The 18,632-nt window shown below is 47.4% G+C and overlaps 1 protein-coding gene across 1 annotated transcript; it reads left to right on the plus strand.

Moving 5' to 3' along the window:
• The first annotated feature begins 383 nt into the window (after window positions 1–383).
• MCM3 (minichromosome maintenance complex component 3) lies at window positions 384–18,090 on the plus strand. The gene is made up of 17 exons (XM_082411677.1): window positions 384–558; window positions 1,441–1,553; window positions 1,984–2,192; window positions 2,659–2,789; window positions 5,074–5,312; window positions 5,777–5,885; window positions 6,580–6,733; window positions 7,077–7,208; window positions 7,822–8,030; window positions 10,316–10,490; window positions 10,832–10,958; window positions 11,761–11,911; window positions 14,365–14,505; window positions 14,989–15,092; window positions 15,597–15,682; window positions 16,101–16,170; window positions 17,342–18,090. The coding sequence occupies exons 1-17, from the start codon at window positions 481–483 to the stop codon at window positions 17,538–17,540; spliced, it is 2,427 nt and encodes an 808-aa protein (XP_082267803.1). The 5' UTR covers window positions 384–480; the 3' UTR covers window positions 17,541–18,090.
• Window positions 18,091–18,632: the final 542 nt, after the last annotated feature.

The following is an 18,632-nucleotide window of genomic DNA, read 5'->3' on the forward strand; positions in this document are numbered from 1 at the left end:
CGGGCTGAGTTTCTTTACTCTGCGGCAGGTCAGGGAACCACAACTTGAAAAAAAAAAAAAAAACCCCTATAAAACATCCGGAAAAAAGAGGAAAGACTACGACTCCCAGAATGCAGTGCTCCCAGGTCACGCCGGCTCTCCGGCTGCCCAATGACCGGGCTCCGCGAGCATCCTCTCGTCCTATTGGTCAGCTTTCCCGTCAGTAAGGGCGGAGCGGAGAGGGCCCCGGATGGTACATTTCCCGCCACAGCGAGGCGCCGCGCGGAAATCTCGGAGAAGAAGCAGCTCTCGATTGGATACTCTCTATTCTCGCGTGAGAGGATTCAGCCAATCAGAATGTAAATACCCACCAAGATACCCCGCCCCTTCCTCGAGGTTACGTTTCTTGGCGGGAAAAGTTGGGAAGTTTTCGCGCCGGGGCGGGGTCGGGCTAAGGGCCTTCCGCACGGATTTGGCGGCAGAAGTTTCCGTGCGGCGAGCATGGCGGGGACCGTGGTGCTGGACGATGTGGAGCTGAGAGAGGCGCAGAGAGACTACCTGGACTTCCTGGACGACGAGGTGAGAGAGGCTCCGGGTCGCGAGACTAGGGCGCTGGGAGCCTCAGGGCCGCGCAGGGGCCGAGGCAGGCCGCGGGGCTCCAGGCTGCGGCGGCGGGGCGGCGGCTCGGGACCTTCCGCCCTGATCTCGTAGCTTTCCTAGAGGCGGAGTCAGTGGTTAAAAGCGGTCCTGTGACTTTTTCCCAGGTACAAATTGTGGCCGGGTCTCGCGAAAGGCAACAGGTTTCCTCCAAGTGCAAACCAGCTGCAAAGACCACGTTGATGACTCCCTGCTCTCTTAATTTGAGGGGAGGGTGAGGGGAAGGACGGCAGGAAAACGGTAGTGACCTGCCGCGTTTTAGGGTCCCCAGGTTTTAGTGACTGACTTCTTAACCGGAGATTTGGCCGCAGTCTTTTTCCATATCTAGAGGGTTGCGGAGAAAGAGTAGTGGTATGCAGATAAAGGGGGTTTTACATGCAATTTAAGACTGACAGCCGTGGAATGTTGGTAAAAAAATCTTGAAGTGTTGATAGTGCTGTTTGTAAATGTAACTAAGGCTCCCTACTCCTAGGTCCGGAGTTTGACAAAGTTTTTATTTGTTGTCCTCGTAGACTTACGAGCTCGTTTTAATTCCCCATTAAAGGTTGAGAAATGACTGCACACAGAAGAGCTGTTGGTGATGATAGGAATAATATGGACCTTGAGGAAGTCATTATAACTCATACACTGGCCTCTTAGGGCGTATTTGGAATCCGAGGCTAGTGAGTGAAAACGTGGGGGAAATTGGGGTTCAGATGTGCCGCAGAGATGGATATATTTTTCTTGCTGTGAGAGCTGCCTCTGTTTAAAAACATCTGATTTTTGAATTTGTGGCTGCTGTGGCATGCGGTGGCTATTTTGCAGGAAGACCAGGGAATTTATCAAAGCAAAGTTCGGGAGCTGATCAGTGACAACCAGTACCGGTTGATTGTCAATGTGAATGACCTGCGTAGGAAAAACGAGAAAAGGGCTAACCGGTGAGTGTGGCTGGGGGTCTCCAAGGGCACATCCTGGCCCTGAGTGAGAATGGCTCCCCTCTCTTCCCTGGATTGGAGCAGGCTTCACAGGAGAGGACCTGGATGAAATGTTTTTGACCCTGAAGCCCTTAGTGTCTCACCAGCTCTTGTGTTTTTTTATCTCTTCCCAAAGAAGGTGGTGGACATTTTCTTCTTAAGAGCTCCTCCTTCCATGTTTAACTGAGTGTCATTTCTCCATCATTGAATTAAAAGTTGACCCTCAGTTCTGATGTATTGTACTGGGCCTTGTAGGATGGCAGGAGAAAGTAGAAGCTAGAAGCTTTGCCATCAAAGCTCTGATGATCTAAGAATGACCCACTTCCGTTTTGTGGGTCAGTTTTTTGAGTTCTGCCCTCTCTGCCTAATGATTCTTTCTCTCGCCCGTCTGCAGCCTCCTGAGCAATGCCTTTGAGGAGCTGGTTGCCTTCCAGCGGGCACTGAAGGATTTTGTGGCCTCCATTGATGCTACATATGCCAAGCAGTATGAGGAGTTCTATATAGGCTTGGAGGGCAGCTTTGGCTCCAAGCATGTCTCTCCCCGGACTCTTACCTCCTGCTTCCTTAGCTGTGTCGTCTGTTTGGAGGGCATTGTCACTAAATGTGAGTGGGCTAAAGTGGGGGACTAACGGAATGGAGGTGGCATAGGCTTGGGGGGCTGGAAGGCAGGAGAGGCGGAGTAGAGTTGGGGAGCTAATGGCTTCAGAAAGGTGGAGCACTGAAATTACGGGGTGAAACTTGGAGGAGCTCAAGTATTGCACAGTAACTAGGGGGACTTTGAGTGACCACCTGTGCCAGCAGAACGATGAAGTTTGCTGAGTGGAGGAGGCTTGGCTCTTGGCCGTCTCCTCATTCTGACCCTGAACTCCTACTTCTTCTCAGTCAGGATCAGCTGTACTTGAAGTTTTACTTGGATTATGGTGTTGTTCTAGGTATAAAAGTGAATTAAGGACAAGGAGTATTGAAATTGCTCAACTAGTTGGAAGAACACAGTGTTTGGAGTCATCATGGGCTTGCCTGGGTTAGAGCCTCCTTCTCATTGTCTAGTTGGGTGACTTTCCATTCCTAGGCTCTCTAGTTCGTCCCAAAGTCGTCCGCAGTGTTCACTACTGTCCTGCTACCAAGAAGACCATAGAGCGACGTTATTCTGATCTCACCACCCTGGTGGCCTTTCCGTCCAGCTCTGTCTATCCTACCAAGGTGAGGAGGATGAATTGATTGGACCTCTTTAGAGGTTGGGCTCAAAGATGTCTGTTTTAATGCAAGTAATTGGGTAATATCTGAAGTCTTTCTTCTAGATGTGAATAGGGTGAAAAGTAAGGGTTAATCTGAAGGAAAGATTGATTGCTAGTCAGAGTTTAATATGGAAAGTCCACAATTCTTTTTTGTTTTTTAAAGAAAAAATATTCTCTTTAGAAAATTTGGAAAATTATGGAAGAATTGAAAGAAGGAATAAAAGTCATCTAATGTACATTGATCTTTTAGCAAAGTTATAATATCATATGATTTTATAATCTACTTAAAGTAATATGGAAAAATACTTAGGCAGTAATGTTACTCTGAAATCTCTGCAAATATTTTACTGTGGATTTGAGAGAAGGTTGACATAGAGAATGGCTTTAGTCTTGGTGTTCAGATTGGTCTGAATTGAGGATGGTGCGAGGTCTTCTTACTTAGAGACAAAAGAAGATGACTAATACTGATTACTTGATGTCTGAACACATTTTATCCCTGCCTGTCCCTGCCATCAAATTTTTTTTTTTTTATAGGTGCTTTTCTTTGTTTTCTTTTCTTTTTATTCATCCATTTTTGGCTGCATTGGGTCTTCGCTGCGGCGCATGGGCTCCAGTAATTGTGGCACATAGGCTCAGTAGTTGTGCCTCGCGGGCTCAGTAGTTGTGGCTTGCGGGCTGTAGAGTGCGGGCTCAGTAGTTGTGCACGGGCCCAGTTGCTCCAGGACACGTGGGATCCTCCGGACCAGGGCCCGAATCCGCGTCCCCCGCATTGGCAGGCGGACTCCCAACCACTGCGCCACCAGGGAAGCCCCTGCCATCAAATTTTAATTGAGAGCGACTGTATCCAAAGGATTGTCTGGCACTGAGGAGGACACAGATATAAAGAAGACCCAGTCCTTGTCTACAGTTTTATCAACTGGTGGAGGAATCGTAACATATAAACAAGACTGAGTTTCTTAGAATTGTAACTGAGTCATACTTGAGAACCATTTAGTCTATCTCAGGTGAAATGTGAGGCTTGGCGAGGTTGCTTATGTTCCAGTTAGTGATGGCCCTGAGGACAGGAGCCTGTCTTTTTACTCTCAGGCCAGTTGCATTTCCTCAGTCACCCGGCTCTCTTCTTCATTAAGATCCCTACTTTCTAGAATTTATTCTCCAGGAATTACTCAGGGGTACTCTGCTGATTGCTGTGGCCAAGCTTCTTTGCTCAGGACCTGAAATACACCAGACCAGGTCTCCTGGAGGTTGTCAAGTGTGGTTCTTAAGAACATGGGCTTTGGTGTTTATTGTGTGACCGTGGAGAACTTCTTTAACCTCTCCCAGCCTCAGTTTCCTTATTTGTAAAATGTGGAAAATACCAGCTTTGGGGACTGAGTTGTGATGATTACATGAGATAATTTCGTGAAGTTACAGCACAGTGCCTTGCACATAGTAGGCACTCCACAAGTGATAGCTGTTGTGTTTCTAGAAAATTCAAATGGCGAGGAAGTAAAACTTTAAAATGTTTTTATTGAAGTTTAATATACAGAAAAGCTTACATAAGTGTACAGCTCAGTGAAATTTTACAAGCTGAATATAAAGTCAGCATCCAAACCAGGAAACGGCACCTTACTAGTGCTCAGAAGTCCCTCTTGAGGCCACACTGCTCTCGAGATCCTGACATCTAGCAGCTTCGAGTACTTTTCCCTGTTTTTATATTTTATCTAAATGCTCATCTGTGTTGGGCTTTTTTTGTTCAACATATTTTTTTTTTTTCAACATATGTTTTTGAGTTTCATCCATGTGTATAGGTGTACTCCATACGTTTTCACTGCTGTGTAGTATTCACTCATGTGGCTATACCACACTTATTTAACCATTCTGTTGATGGCATTAGGATATTTTCTAGATTTTGGCTATTTGGAATAGTGCTGCTGTGAACATTGTAGTGTGTGGCTTTGGGTGAACATTTGTGTTGGGTATTACCTAGGAGTAGAAATACCGAGTCATAGCATAGGGGAAGTAAGGATCTCAGTATAGATGTTAATACAGCCGTGGTCCCTTCTGGCTGTAGATCACCCCTTCCATTAGATGGTTGGTAACTAGAACAGACAGGAATGGAAAAAACTGGAGAAGATATTTGGGGTTTATTGTTCCTGGATACTAATCTCGTGAGGTTTATCTACAAATTATATTTGTTTCCTACAACAAACGAGTGTGGCATTCTAAGACAGGGTCGAGATGACTGCCTCTCTGTGTGCCTTTTCCAGGATGAGGAAAACAATCCCCTTGAGACAGAATACGGCCTTTCTGTCTACAAAGACCACCAGATCATCACCATCCAGGAGATGCCGGAGAAGGCCCCTGCTGGCCAGCTTCCCCGCTCTGTGGACGTCATACTGGATGACGACTTGGTAGACAGAGTGAAGCCCGGTGACCGGGTCCAGGTGGTGGGGACCTACCGCTGCCTTCCTGGAAAGAAGGGAGGCTACACTTCAGGGACCTTCAGGTAGATGGTTCGTCCTGAGGTGTTTGGAATGCTGCTGGCAGAGTACATTCTGGTAGCAATCTTTCTCCAGTTTGCCATCTTCCCCAGAGTTACATTGGACTGGTGAAACACTCTACCTGCCTGGGAGATAAAACTCGCCATACTGTCTTATGCTAGAAGTGGGAGTTACTGGTCACATGGTTACAGCCTCCTGGCTTACCTGGGGGTTTCTTGCATGTTCCCATCTCCCTCCCATACACTGTCCCAAGCTCTGTGGGTCAGCAGGAGGTAAATTCCCAGGGTGAGGCACCATCAACATATTTGTGTCTTAGATGAAGAGAATAAGTAGTTGAATTCAGAACAGCTTTGCTTCTCTGTTTTTTCTTTTCTTTCTTTGTTTATGATTTGCTATTCTAGGTTAGGAGCCTAAGAAGGCTTTGGTGTTAGGAATTGAAAATAGCCTCTTACTGTCCTCTCTGTCCCAGGACTGTCCTGATTGCCTGTAACGTGAAGCAGATGAGCAAGGACGTTCAGCCTTCCTTCTCTGCTGAGGACATAGCCAAGATCAAGAAGTTCAGTAAAACCCGTTCCAAGGTCTGGCGTCCTTTGGGGATTTGAGGGTGGGGATGGATTTGTTAGGGTCGTATTTGGGCATGGCCATCTTTGTACTGCATCAGGAGGAAGGTCAAGGCTTTTTCTCTGAAGTATTTGGTGCCAGCTTCTAGTTTTGAGTCAGTAAGCAAAAGGGTGTTTTTGCTGTTTTTCTTTAATATTTCTGTTGTGCTACCTGCTAAGTGAACCTAATACAAATATTAGGAGTTAGAATATTAGTGTACCAAGGAGTCTATACGGAATACACCAGTGATACATTGTTACTTAAAGATAAAATACGTTATTTTTGTTTTAGTTCTCTAATTTATTTTTCTTTAAAAAATTTCTCCTTTTAAAGACAGAATGTTCACATTTAGAATTGAACAAAAGCTGTGCATGTGTGACAGAGGTTACTGCTGAAGCATAGTACATATTCTTATTAAACCTAAAATGTTTGGAGCCTGGAAACACTTTTTTTCCTAAAGATTAAAGCTCCGAGCAGGTTTTGGAATCCAGGCTTCCTCTGTGTCTGTTCTGATAATGCTCTGATGGGTGTGAAAGTCTTAGAGAAGAAGCTTTTACAGTTAAGAACAGTGTATTTCTTCAACCATCTTCTGTGGGCTGAAGTATGAAGTGAGTTCATCCAACCCCATGGAGGCTCCTTAGGCTTTTCACTCCGTGGTTGTCCTTCCTCCAGGATATCTTTGACCAGCTGGCCAAGTCGCTGGCCCCCAGCATCCATGGGCATGACTATGTCAAAAAGGCAATCCTCTGCTTGCTCTTGGGAGGAGTGGAACGAGACCTAGAGAATGGCAGCCACATCCGTGGGGACATCAATATCCTTCTAATAGGTACGGTGTTGGGGATTTTAGTCTCCTGGTCTCCCCCTGTGGGGTGTGGTTGCAGGAATCTATCATCTGTCAAATTGTGTGTCTGTACCTGGCTGTATTTCAGTCCCATCAAAGGGCAAAAGTCTAAAATGAATTTTTAAAGTTATTTTTATTATTTCTGGGGTTCCTGATTTATAATGTCTAAAATATATTCTTCTGTGAATGGGAAAGGGAAAGGGAAAGAAATAATAGTAACAGCCTGTTACTATATATTTCTATTGTGTCAAGAGCTGTGCTAGAAAAGCAGCACTTGCTGGGGGGCAGGGGAGTTTCCAAGAGTCACTGCTGCCCCGTCCCATTACAGGAGACCCATCGGTCGCCAAGTCCCAGCTTCTGCGGTATGTACTGTGTACCGCACCTCGGGCCATCCCCACCACCGGCCGGGGCTCGTCTGGAGTGGGTCTCACAGCCGCTGTCACCACAGACCAGGAAACAGGTACGGGTGGAAGGGTCCTTGGCAGAGGTCCAGCAGTGAGATGAACATAGGTGGTTTGAGCTTGCTCCAGGCGCTGGCCTGTATTGGGAAGATACACTTGAGAGGTTAGTGTGGGCCAGATTGGAGAGGACCAAGTGTCTGGCAACAATGGGTGAATTATTGAAATGTTTGGGTGGCCCTCTAGTGACAAGAATGTCTCCTGGAAGGCTGTTGGAAAGAGCTGTGAAGGAGAAAGCTTCTGACATTTGAAGGGAAATAAAGATGAAGATTGTACTGCTTTACACGTTAGAGGAAGGGATTTGAAGACCAGTGAAAAGAGAACAGAGATCTAGTTGGGAAATGGCTTGAAGATGAGGATAAAGAGAGGAAGTCTGTGAAGGAAGTGTGTTGGAGGCTAGCTGCTTAGGTATCAAAGTGGGACAAGGAATACTGTTCAGATAGGAGCTTGAAAAGCTGACCCCAGGGTTTCCTCTGAGTCTAGAAGCTGACACCTCTTAACTACACTCTCGTTCTCATGTATGGCAGTGCGAGGTGCTTAGGAAGGAGGTTGACATCTAGCCCTGTCCCCTACAACCTGGATGGTAGTGTGTGTTCTTCCCTCCCCACCTCCCAGGGGAGCGGCGTCTGGAGGCGGGGGCCATGGTCCTGGCTGACCGAGGCGTGGTTTGCATCGATGAGTTTGACAAGATGTCTGACATGGACCGCACGGCCATCCATGAGGTGATGGAGCAGGGCCGAGTCACCATCGCCAAGGCTGGCATCCATGCTCGGCTCAATGCCCGCTGCAGTGTTTTGGCAGCCGCCAATCCCGTCTACGGCAGGGTGAGTGGGACCAGGCACTCAGCTGTTGTCCTCACCTTCATTTGGCTTTGCTGAGTGACTGGGCTGTGAAGTTTATTCCAGGTGACCTGGGGAGTAACAGGCCACAGACTAAAGTAAGCTTGTCATCTTGTTACTGTCCTTGGTTTAGGGCAGTGGTTCCTCACCCGTTCATCCATGTCAGAATACCCTGGAAAGTTATTTATTTAAAATAAGTTTTTAAAAATACAAAGAAGAAAACAAAAGTGACCTGCAGCCTCACAACCCAGGTAACCTACATTGACACTGAAATAAAAGTACTGCATGCAGATGGTCGGAGGATTTATGAGCAGAGCAGAGAGATATAATAAGGAAATTAATAGCCTGCCTTCTCTCTCCTGTTCCTTTCCCAAGAGATGACCACTGACAGCTCTTGAGTGTTTCAGGAAACAAAAACTTTATCATGTGCCAGTAAATACACTATCTCCTTGTTAAGAATTAATTGATTTATCTTTGTTTTTTAGTATGACTATGATGTGCTTAGGTGTAATCTTTTGTATTTATCCAGCTTTGGGTTTGCTGAGTTTAGGCGTTTTGTTTTTGTTTTCTTTTAAGCAGCTGTCTAGTATTCCATTGTATGGACTTATAATAATTTGTTTAACCAGTCTCCAATTGATGGGCATTTGGTGTTTTCCCTTTCCCCTCTGCTATTATGAATGAAACTGCAGTGAATATCCCTTTATGTGCATTTTGTTAAACATTTGGGAATGAATACTTAGCAATGGAATCACTGGATTAACAGTTACATGCATTTTTATGGTAGAGATTGCCAAATTGCCCCTTTTAAAGATTGTACCATTATAATACTATTAACTAATATTTACAGATGCTTTATATTTATTAACTCCTTTCACTCTCACAATAACCTTGTGAGGTAGGTAGGTATTATCCTCATTTTACAGATGAGAAAATGGAGGCATAAAAGGTTAAGTAACTCGCTCAAGAGTCACAAGCTAGAAAATGGCAGAGAGGATTCGAACCCAGAGCCCATGCTGTGCTCTGACAATTTATGATCCTGCAGTGAATGAGAATACCTGTTTTGGTGGCATTTTTTAAACATACTGGTGCCTAGTCCCCAGCCCAGAGTTTCTGAATTCAAATCTCTGGGTTGGGGCTCTTGGTAGCTATGGTTTAGAAAGACTCCGTAGGTTGGTTCTAATGCATAGTGTGGGTTGAGAACCATACAGTTTTAGATTAATGGTAACATGTGTTACGTCATTCTGAAGAATTTCTCTGGGGAACGTAGGGAGAAGATGGCGGGTCCTGAAATGTGAACGTGGTCAGAATCGTTAATGTTACCTACGAGGTTGTCAGGCCTCTGACTGTGGGGAGGCGTCAGCTCGTAGGCCCAGAGTTGAAAGATAAGAGTATAGGCGTTCTTGAGTCCCAGGAAAACCTCCCTTGATCCTTAAGGCATTATGGTTTATAGATTATCACATGTTTTTGTTGAGACTTTACCCAGTACCTTCTGAGTAAGGAAGCCAGAGGTTCCAGGTGTTTCTGGCTTAGCCAGCTCGTCATGTCTTCATAATAGGTAGGGAAGAGGGACTCATCTTCCAGAGCTGGTCCTGCCTGGGAGTGAGGAGCAGAGTAAAGCTTGGGAAGGAGAAGGCTGTTGTTTTTTGTTTTTTTTTTAAATTTTTTTAAAAAATTTATTTTATTTATGGCTGTGTTGGGTCTTCATTTCTGTGCGAGGGCTTTCTCTAGTTGTGGCAAGCGGGGGCCACTCTTCATCGCGGTGCGCGGGCCTCTCACTGTCGCGGCCTCTCTTGCTGCGGAGCACAGGCTCCAGATGCGCAGGCTCAGTAGTTGTGGCTCACGGGCCTAGCTGCTCTGCGGCATGCGGGATCTTCCCAGACCAGGGCGTGAACCCGTGTCCCCTGCATTGGCAGGCAGATTCTCAACCACTGCGCCACCAGGGAAGCCCGAGAAGGCTGGTTTTGAGACCCACAGTCAGCTTGCTAGAGGCACCGGAGCGAGGAGGTGGGGCTCTGTTTGCTTGGAAGGAAGGTCGTGGGGCTCTGAGCTTGCTCAGGTCAGCTGAGCGTCAGTTAGAGGAGGGCTGCACGTAGAGGAAATGAATTCAGTTTCTTAGTAGCTTGCAAATGCTTTACATCTTCACTGCTTATTCGCTTTGCATTTGAAGGTCTGGTCTTCTGTTCTCACTCACATAACCAATCCTGCCTCCTTGTTCTTTCTTCCCATTGCTGTTGTCTCCACTCTCCTTTTTTCTTGTGTTCCCCACCCAGTATGATCAGTACAAGACCCCCATGGAGAACATCGGGCTGCAGGACTCACTGCTGTCCCGATTCGACCTCCTCTTCATCATGCTGGATCAGATGGATCCCGAGCAGGATCGGGAGATCTCAGACCACGTCCTCAGAATGCACCGCTACCGGGCGCCTGGCGAGCAGGATGGTGACGGTGAGGCCGGGGGAAGAGAAAGGCTGACTGAGGGGAGGGCACCTAGACACAGGCCGCGCTCTCAGACCCAGCCTGGGGTTGGTGGGCGTGGTAGCGTCTGGGGTGATGTGGAAGGTGCCCTCACCTCCCTGGTTCCTACAGTGTGTCTCTTGTCCATTTCAGGGTCTGGGAACACCTTTGAGCATCTTCTGTGGGCCGGATGGTTCTGCCTCCTTGTTTGTGGGGCTCACGTGTCTGCTTCCTTCTGGGTCCTTGCTTTGTGAGTCTTGTATCTCTTCAGAAGAAGCAATTTCCCCTGGGTTCAGCTCTTTCTTATTCTTTCTCCCGACTTGGTTTTCCAGCTATGCCTCTAGGGAGTGCCGTGGATATCCTGGCCACGGAGGATCCCAACTTTAGCCAGGAAGACCAGCAGGACACCCAGATCTACGAGAAGCATGATAGCCTTCTGCATGGGGCCAAGAAAAAGAAGTGAGCGTTCTTCACACCTCTTCCTGGAGGGAACCTGAGATTTGTGTAGAGCGTGTTTATATGTGCTGCCCAGGCCAAGATCATGCTTGGAGTCATAATCATGGGGGCCCGTTTTCTCTTCTGGATCCACAGATGCACCCTTTTTCATAGCCACTTGCCTTGTGAATGTGGGTGATCAAGCTTAGGTTCTGGTCTTTTCCTAAAATGGAAGGCTTTGACGACCCATCTAACTGATGGTGGGTGTGTCATGTTACCCGTGTACGTGAAGTGTTGCACAAGTCTCGTGGCCATTCGTGGTGAGCTTTTGTTGAAGGGGCAGTAGATCACAAGCACTGGAAAGGTTGCAAGTGGATTTGGATAAAGGAGACTTGTGCTCAGTGCCTGACATGTGAGATCCCATTTCTCTATTTTTGGCCTTGGTGCAGTCGGAAGCATAGTGTAATCTTCAAACCTATTGGTTTAAGAACGTGGACTTTAGAGTCAGAAAATGAAATTTGAGTCCACTTAAGATTCTCTGAGCCATAGGTTTCCCACTGATAAAATAGGACAGATAACACTTTGTACCTAAACTACCTACTTCACAAGTACTTCACAAGTACCTAAGTAACACCATAGAATTAAATAAAAGTATGTGAGAGGGTCTTGTCCATGTTGTGTATAAGTGGGGTTTGTGACACTGGGTTCCAGGCTGTATCTCTGCTCTGTCACGTGACCTTGACTTCCCTGAGGAGGGGCAAGGCTACGACCCCTGGCAGGTGCTGGGCTGTGGCAGGGGAGTGAAATTTGCTGTGTGCGGGTCCAGGGAGAAGATGGTGAGTGCGGCTTTCATGAGGAAGTACATCCACGTGGCCAAAATCATCAAGCCCGTCCTGACGCAGGAGTCGGCCGCCTACATCGCAGAGGAGTACTCATGCCTGCGCAGCCAGGACAGCATGGGCTCGGACACCGCCAGGGTGAGCCTGCCTGTGGGACGGTGACCGGAGGGTGACTGGAGCCCCTCAGGGTGAGGCTGGGGAGGGAGTCCCCACTCCCTGGGAGCACTGGAAGCATTTTAACTTAGTGATTCCTTATCTTTTTCTTTCTGGCCTGAAGGGCTTCCTGTTACACTGCTGTAATCATTTCCTTTTACAAAGGAAAATGCAATGCGAACCCCAGAGCTAACGTGTTTCTCATGAGTTCAGATGACATTGGCCTCCAGAAGCTGTGATTCATTCAGCAGACATGTGGGACTTCCCTGGCGGTCCAGTGGTTAAGACTCCGCACTTCCACTGCAGGGGGCATGGGTTCGATCCCTGGTTGGGGAACTAAGATCCCGCAAGCCGTGTGGCATGGCCAAAAAAAGAAAAAAACATTCCGCAAACGTGAGCGACTTCTGGGAACTTACTGAGTCTCTGTTCTTACATGCAGTCCCCCAAGAGCTCAGTCCTGGGCCCGGGAGGCAGAAGGTAGATGGAAAGGTCATATATACATATTTATAAGTATATACCACAGTGTAGTATTCCCCCAAAGGGGAATGAATGTGAAAGACAGTTGGAGTGTAGATGCAGAAGCTGTTAATTTTTCCTTTAGACTTAACGGAAGGGATATGAATGTCAGGGAAGGATTCCCAAAGGGTATGATATTTGGGCTGGACTTTGAAAAAAAATTAGGAGTTGGGTAGCCATGATGATCATCCAAGGCTATTTCTAGAAACCTAATACACCTGCCCGTGAATTTATCGAAGTCTTTTGGGGCAATGTAGTTTATATAGGTAGGATTTCACAGCAGAAAGACCCAGGTCCCAAACCATCATGATGTGATAGAGACATAGACTCTTGGATTCAGACATGACCCCAGATCATCTATTCCAGACTTACACCCAGACAAGAATTCCATCTTCTGGAATTCCTGCTGGGACTTCCTTGACACCTCCAGTGACAGCATGCCTAGTACCTCACTGCATTGAAATGTTAGAATATTCTTCTATTTATTGAGCTTAAACCTGCTTCTCCGTGACTTCTACCCATGGGCCTTAATTTTGTTTTCTGGAGACTGTGTATGACTTATTTTCTTCAGATTAAACAGCCCCCTGTCTTTTTAATTGTTTTTCCTGTCACATGAATATGTTCCAGTGTGTCAAAGACCCTCTCACTGAATACAATACACTATCTTAGTTGTGGTCTTAGTGGGATTGGTAAATCTCTCAGTTTGGGCTCTGTAGTTCTGCTCGTGTAGGCTAGGATTTCATCAGCTTTAGGTTATTCAAGAATTGGAGTTTATGATGGAATGTATAAGCTACATACTCTGGTAGCTTTCTAAATCATTTAAAAAATTGGTGAATTTATTTGAATATGAATGTATTTGTTTTTGAATGTCAGATTGGCTGTAAGTGATAATTTAGAAAACTAGAAAGCAGAAGTGACCAGATGCATCCCTGAAGCATCATAGGATGGGGGACTGGAGGTGTGGTGGAAAGAACCAGCCCTGGGCTCCGACCCCAGGGCTTCAGTAACGTTTGCACCTTGTACACATCCTTTCACCTCTTAGGTCGCAGTTTTTCAACCCATAAAATGAGAAGGTTGGATAATGTCAGGGCTGCTTACCTAGGAGGGCACATCAGAATCATCTGAAACCTTTTTTGTTTTGGCTGCACTGCGCGGCTTGTGGGATCTTAGTTCCCCCGACCAGGGATTGAATCTGTGCCCTAGGCAGTGGAAGTGTGGAGTCCTAACCACTGGACTGCCAGGGAGGGAATTCCCTTTTTTTTAAAAGTACACATGTCTAGTCTTAAACCAGACATTCTGGTCCGTTAGACCAGGGATGCCGTTCAGACAATAGCATTTTAAAAAGATGAACCCTCCACCACCCGCCACCCCCCCCATTTGGGATACACCCACCTCTTTGGGAACCACTTGATAAGAACATGTCAGAATTCTGCTTCTCCTCTGGACCTAAGTGAGTTTACCCAACTTTAGAAAGTTTGTCCTCAGATAACCTCTCTCACACCCCCATAGTGTGACATTGGACAAATTATTGGAAGCTCTTCGAGTCCCATTTTCCTCATCTGTAAAGCTGCTCCAGGTTATTAAGGCCGTTGACTGACACAGTGAACATAAAAGCGGGATCCTGGCGCGTTGCAGGCCTGCAGCAAAGGTTTTTCTTCTCACTATCCTCTCCAGCTGTAAGATGCTAGATCGTCTTCTTCCCCGTTCACCTCATTCTCCCTCCCTCAGCCCTCTCTCAGTCGTGTTTCCTTGGTTGTTTTTATCTTTCTGAATTTTACCTACTTTTTCTGGCTCCATGGCTTGGTTTTTCCAGAGCTTTTCTAGTGGAGTCTTTCCCTCTCTGTGCGGTGGGAGTGACGGGCATGACCGGCATGCCATGGGGGGATCCTGGATGAGTGGACCCCCCTTGTCTTCTCCCCCAGACGTCTCCAGTGACAGCCCGGACACTGGAAACTCTGATTCGATTGGCCACGGCCCACGCCAAGGCCCGCATGAGCAAGACCGTGGACCTGCAGGACGCAGAGGAGGCCGTGGAGCTGGTCCAGTACGCTTACTTCAAGAAGGTGAGCATCCAGGTGCTGGGCCTGAGGCGCCTCTGAGTGAATTGTCGGTGCTCGCGCCTCACAGCCGTGCACGGTTGACGCCTGTATCTGGGTTGTTGGCAGAAAGCAGCGTCTTTCCACTGGCCTCCCCCGACTTAATCTCTTTGCTAGCATGGGGGTTGTCTTAAATTAAACACCTGATCTATAAAGAAATGAATTGTTTTCCACCTAACCATTATGGGATAAACTTTTTTCCATTCATTTCTGTATTCAGTGAACGCTCCTTGAGCACATACTATGAGAAGGGTATGGCACCCAGCTTCCAGCAGATTTAAGGATGGGTCGCAGCCGACCCCCTGCCCCTGGTCCTGGACTCAGGAATGAGAGAGGCCAGGTCATCAGACCCAGAGAGTCACTGCTATCGATGGTGCAGGAGGGACTGTTCTTTACTCAGTCCCCGGCATCTGTGACCCTCCTGCCCACCCACGTGTGGCTTGGTCCTAGGTTCTCGAGAAGGAGAAGAAACGTAAGAAGCAAAGTGAGGATGAATCGGAGACAGAAGATGAAGCAGAGAAAAGCCAGGAGGACCAAGAGCAGAAGAGGAAGAGGTCGGATGGGGCGCAGAGGAAGGAGATGAAAGACTTAGATTAGGGCTGGGGAGGGGCGGAGGGGAACAGGGCTGCGGGGAAGGGTGACCAGACCAATGCTGCAGTGAGTCAGAGGATGGAGGTGACTCGAGCAGAGAGGGTGACAGCCCCCTTTGTCCTCGGTGTGAAGCTTTTGGCCTCTTTCCTGTTAGGGAAGGGCTAAGTAGAGGAGCAGTAACCCGCTCGGAGGCTGTTGAGTCCACATTTCAGAAGTCTTTCCTCCAGGTTATTTTCTCCTCTCACACCTGTGGTTGAATTTATGAGGGTGGGCGACAGGGAAAGAGCATTGGGAAGCAGGGCCTGCTTGTGCTCTAGTCCAGAGACTTTTGGTCTCTTTCAGAAAAGGCAGCAGTTTGTACAGGCCTGGGCCTAGTGTTCCATTTGGACTGTAGATGGTTCTCTGTGGTCAGAGGTGCAGGACAGAGCTCACCAAAGCCCGTCTCTTAACTGCTGTGGGCATTTTAGGAGGAAGACCCGTCACTCGGATGCCAAGGATGGGGACTCCTATGACCCCTACGACTTCAGCGACACGGAGGAGGAGATGCCTCAGGGTAAGCGAGCGGCCCCTAGTGGTACAGAGGTGGTCCCTGACTGCTGACCCTTCAGTGCTCTGCCTGTTGCGTTTGCTGGTGGGCTCCCCCCTTGGGACCCTGTGTCTAAGAGGTCTGTCCACGAGAATCCCAGGAAACTCAGTCAGAACTTTGGAAATAAGCTTTGCCCCCTTGTCTGCTTCCTCCCTGGTGAATTGTGCTCTTTGCCAAGCCTGGCGTGAGCGTCCCAGATCCCGTTTGCTGAGGGTCCCCTGCCTGACTTGAGGCCTTTCTCCCCGCCTGCCCTGGCCGGCCCCGAGGGCCCCAGGAGTGAGTGTTGCAGGCTCATGAGGGCGGGGTTGGAGAGGGGCCTCTGGGGTCTGTGGACATGGCTTCACCTTGTTGTCCTCCCACTCTCTGCAACCCTTTCCCCTTCAAGTGCACACTCCAAAGGCGACAGACTCACAGGAGACCAAGGAGTCCCAGAAGGTGGAGTTGAGTGAATCCCGGTGAGTAGGGAAGACCTCTCCCCGGGATGGTAGGAAAAAAGCTGTTATCAACGGAGCTCAGAACTAGAGGCCCGAGGGTTTTTAGAACATTTTCGATTCTGATGATAATTTCGAACTTGAAAAGAGTTGCAAAAATAGTGTAAAGAACTCTTTACACTCTTTACTCAGAATCCCCAGTTGTTTATGTTTTACCATTTGCTTTATAAATAATTCTCTCTGTGGGAATTTTGAATCGATACCTTTGTGAGTTCAGGAAGAAGGATCGTAGAACAAGGACAGAAGTTTTGTCTCACTGTAACCTTGGGTTCCTCTCAGTAGGAGATACATATACATATATATATATATATATTTTTTTTTTTTTCTCCTCACTGAACTGTTGTCATTTGTTCTGAGATAAAGAATTTTTACCACTAGAGGTTCAGAAGCAGTTTTATCTATAAATTTTATGTTTCCTGGATATCAAAGTAAGTCTACGGCTAAGGTTTGCTTTTTTCTTTTAATACCTGAACAGACTCAACACAGTGTCTTCACTGAAAAAAGTTTGAACAAATTGAAAAGTATTTAGGAAAAAACATTAAGATCAAGTATATCTCCATCCCCCAGGACAACCATTGAACTATATCTTAAAGCACTTTCTGAATCAGCTCATGGAGATCTCTTTTCAGTGGCTGCAGGGTTTCCATAGTATGGATGTGTAAATTTTTATTTTTGTTTTCTAATGGTGGACATTTACCCTTCATAAGACTGCTGTTTACAGTAAAACATTCTTAACGTTTATCACTGTGCAGTGGTGGGAGAAGAGCTGTGGGGTTAGTTTCTAGGAATGGATTCCTGGGGTCAAAGGAGATGCACTTTAAAATTGTAGTACATGTGACTAACTTGCCTCCCAAAGATGCCATCCAAGTTTGCGTTTCTGCTGATGGTACATGGATGCCAGTTTCCCATATGCTCAGAGGCCTCTGGTTTTTAAAATGCTGTTATTTCTCACTGTGCAGGAAGCTCTGTAATACAACAGCTTAGCTTTAAGGGGGAAGCTCGGGCGTGGAGCGGCCATCCGGGGCGGGCTGTGCAGTTGGAGGATGCCTGTGCGGATGGACCCCAGCATCGATCTGGCCTGAGAGCATGTGGGCCACTTTCTGCTCCTTCACCCTTTCTCTCCTGTCCTGGGCAGGTTGAAGGCCTTCAAGGTGGCCCTCCTGGAGGTGTTCCGGGAAGCTCACGCACAGTCGGTGGGCATGAATCGCCTCACAGAATCCATCAATCAGGACAACGAAGAGCCCTTCTCCTCTGCGGAGATCCAGGCTGCGCTGAGCAGGATGCAGGATGACAACCAGGTCATGGTCTCCGAGGGCATCGTCTTCCTCATCTGAGAGCCCTCGTCTGTGGACTGTGGGGTTCGGCCAAGAAAGTTTCTTCCCGTTTCCTTCTCCCCCTCCCCCCAGCTTATGCGTTCATTCCCTGAATGTCAGTGTTGAATTGAACTGAAGTGGAGGACGGGTGACCAAGCGGAGTCAGGACTTGGTGGAAGCCTGGGGATGGGTCATGAAAGCTGCTTTGGGGTAAAGAGAAGAAGGTGGGCAGGATGAAGACAATCTTCACTGCAAAAGACTGGACCACACTCCTCACGGCCCCTCCCCAAACAAGCCACACCATTGTTCGCTGTAGATAACATGACTTCTGAGTATTTTGGGGGGCACAGTTGGTTTCTGTTCATCCTTTCTGTGTTGGCTTTTTATCCCCCCACCCCCGAGCACTTTGGTCTAGAACAGACTTTGGGTGGTTGTGTGCTGATGGAGAGAAGCTCTGAGGCAAGTCCTAAGGCCAAGAAAGCTTGCTTTGCAGTAGCACTAGTTAAGACTTATACGTACTTTTGACTCAAATATCCAAGACGTTGAATAAACTTACCCATTGTGACTTTAATACTGTGTGATTTTATGGACATATTTGTGTTTTTTTTTCCTTGAATGCTCTTCCCTGTGGGCTGGGCTGCCCGCGTTTGGACTGAGTCACCACAAGGTGGCAGCAGGCAACTGCACTCTGGGGGTTAGGCCTCTGGGTATCAGGGATGCCAGCATTTATTGGTTAAAGCTGCAAACCCAAACAGTCGCAGGAGGCCAGTGAGTGAAAGTCCAGGAGGGTTGACCCTTTGCCTGGCTTTTCTGAGCAGGAATCAAAGCCCCTTCATGGAGAAATAATACCCAATACATCAGATGCCTCAGAATCACGTGAATTCTTGCCCGTTAAGACATCCCCTTACAGGAGCGTTATGAAACGTTTTTAAGATTTTTTTTTTGATGTGGACCATTTTTAAAGTCTTTATTGAATTTGTTACAATATTGCTTCTGTTTTGTGTTTTGGTTTTTTGGCTGAGAGGCATGTGGGATCTTAGCTTCCTGACCAGGGATGGAACCTGCACCCCCTGCCTTGGAAGGTGAAGTCTTAACCCCCCAGACCGCCAGGGA

Source organism: Balaenoptera physalus (assembly GCF_965194825.1).
Source record: "Balaenoptera physalus genome assembly, chromosome: 11".
Taxonomy (NCBI): domain Eukaryota; kingdom Metazoa; phylum Chordata; class Mammalia; order Artiodactyla; family Balaenopteridae; genus Balaenoptera; species Balaenoptera physalus.

What these genes read in the sequence shown, in the direction of transcription:
- MCM3 (XM_082411677.1), top strand. Translation starts at nt 481, where the DNA reads ATGGCGGGGACCGTGGTGCTGGACGATGTGGAGCTGAGAGAGGCGCAG. An exon ending in GGAGGGCATTGTCACTAAAT is followed by an intron (nt 2,193 to 2,658) that starts GTGAGTGGGCTA and finishes TTCCATTCCTAG; the next exon opens with GCTCTCTAGTTCGTCCCAAA. An exon ending in GTGGAGTTGAGTGAATCCCG is followed by an intron (nt 16,171 to 17,341) that starts GTGAGTAGGGAA and finishes TGTCCTGGGCAG; the next exon opens with GTTGAAGGCCTTCAAGGTGG.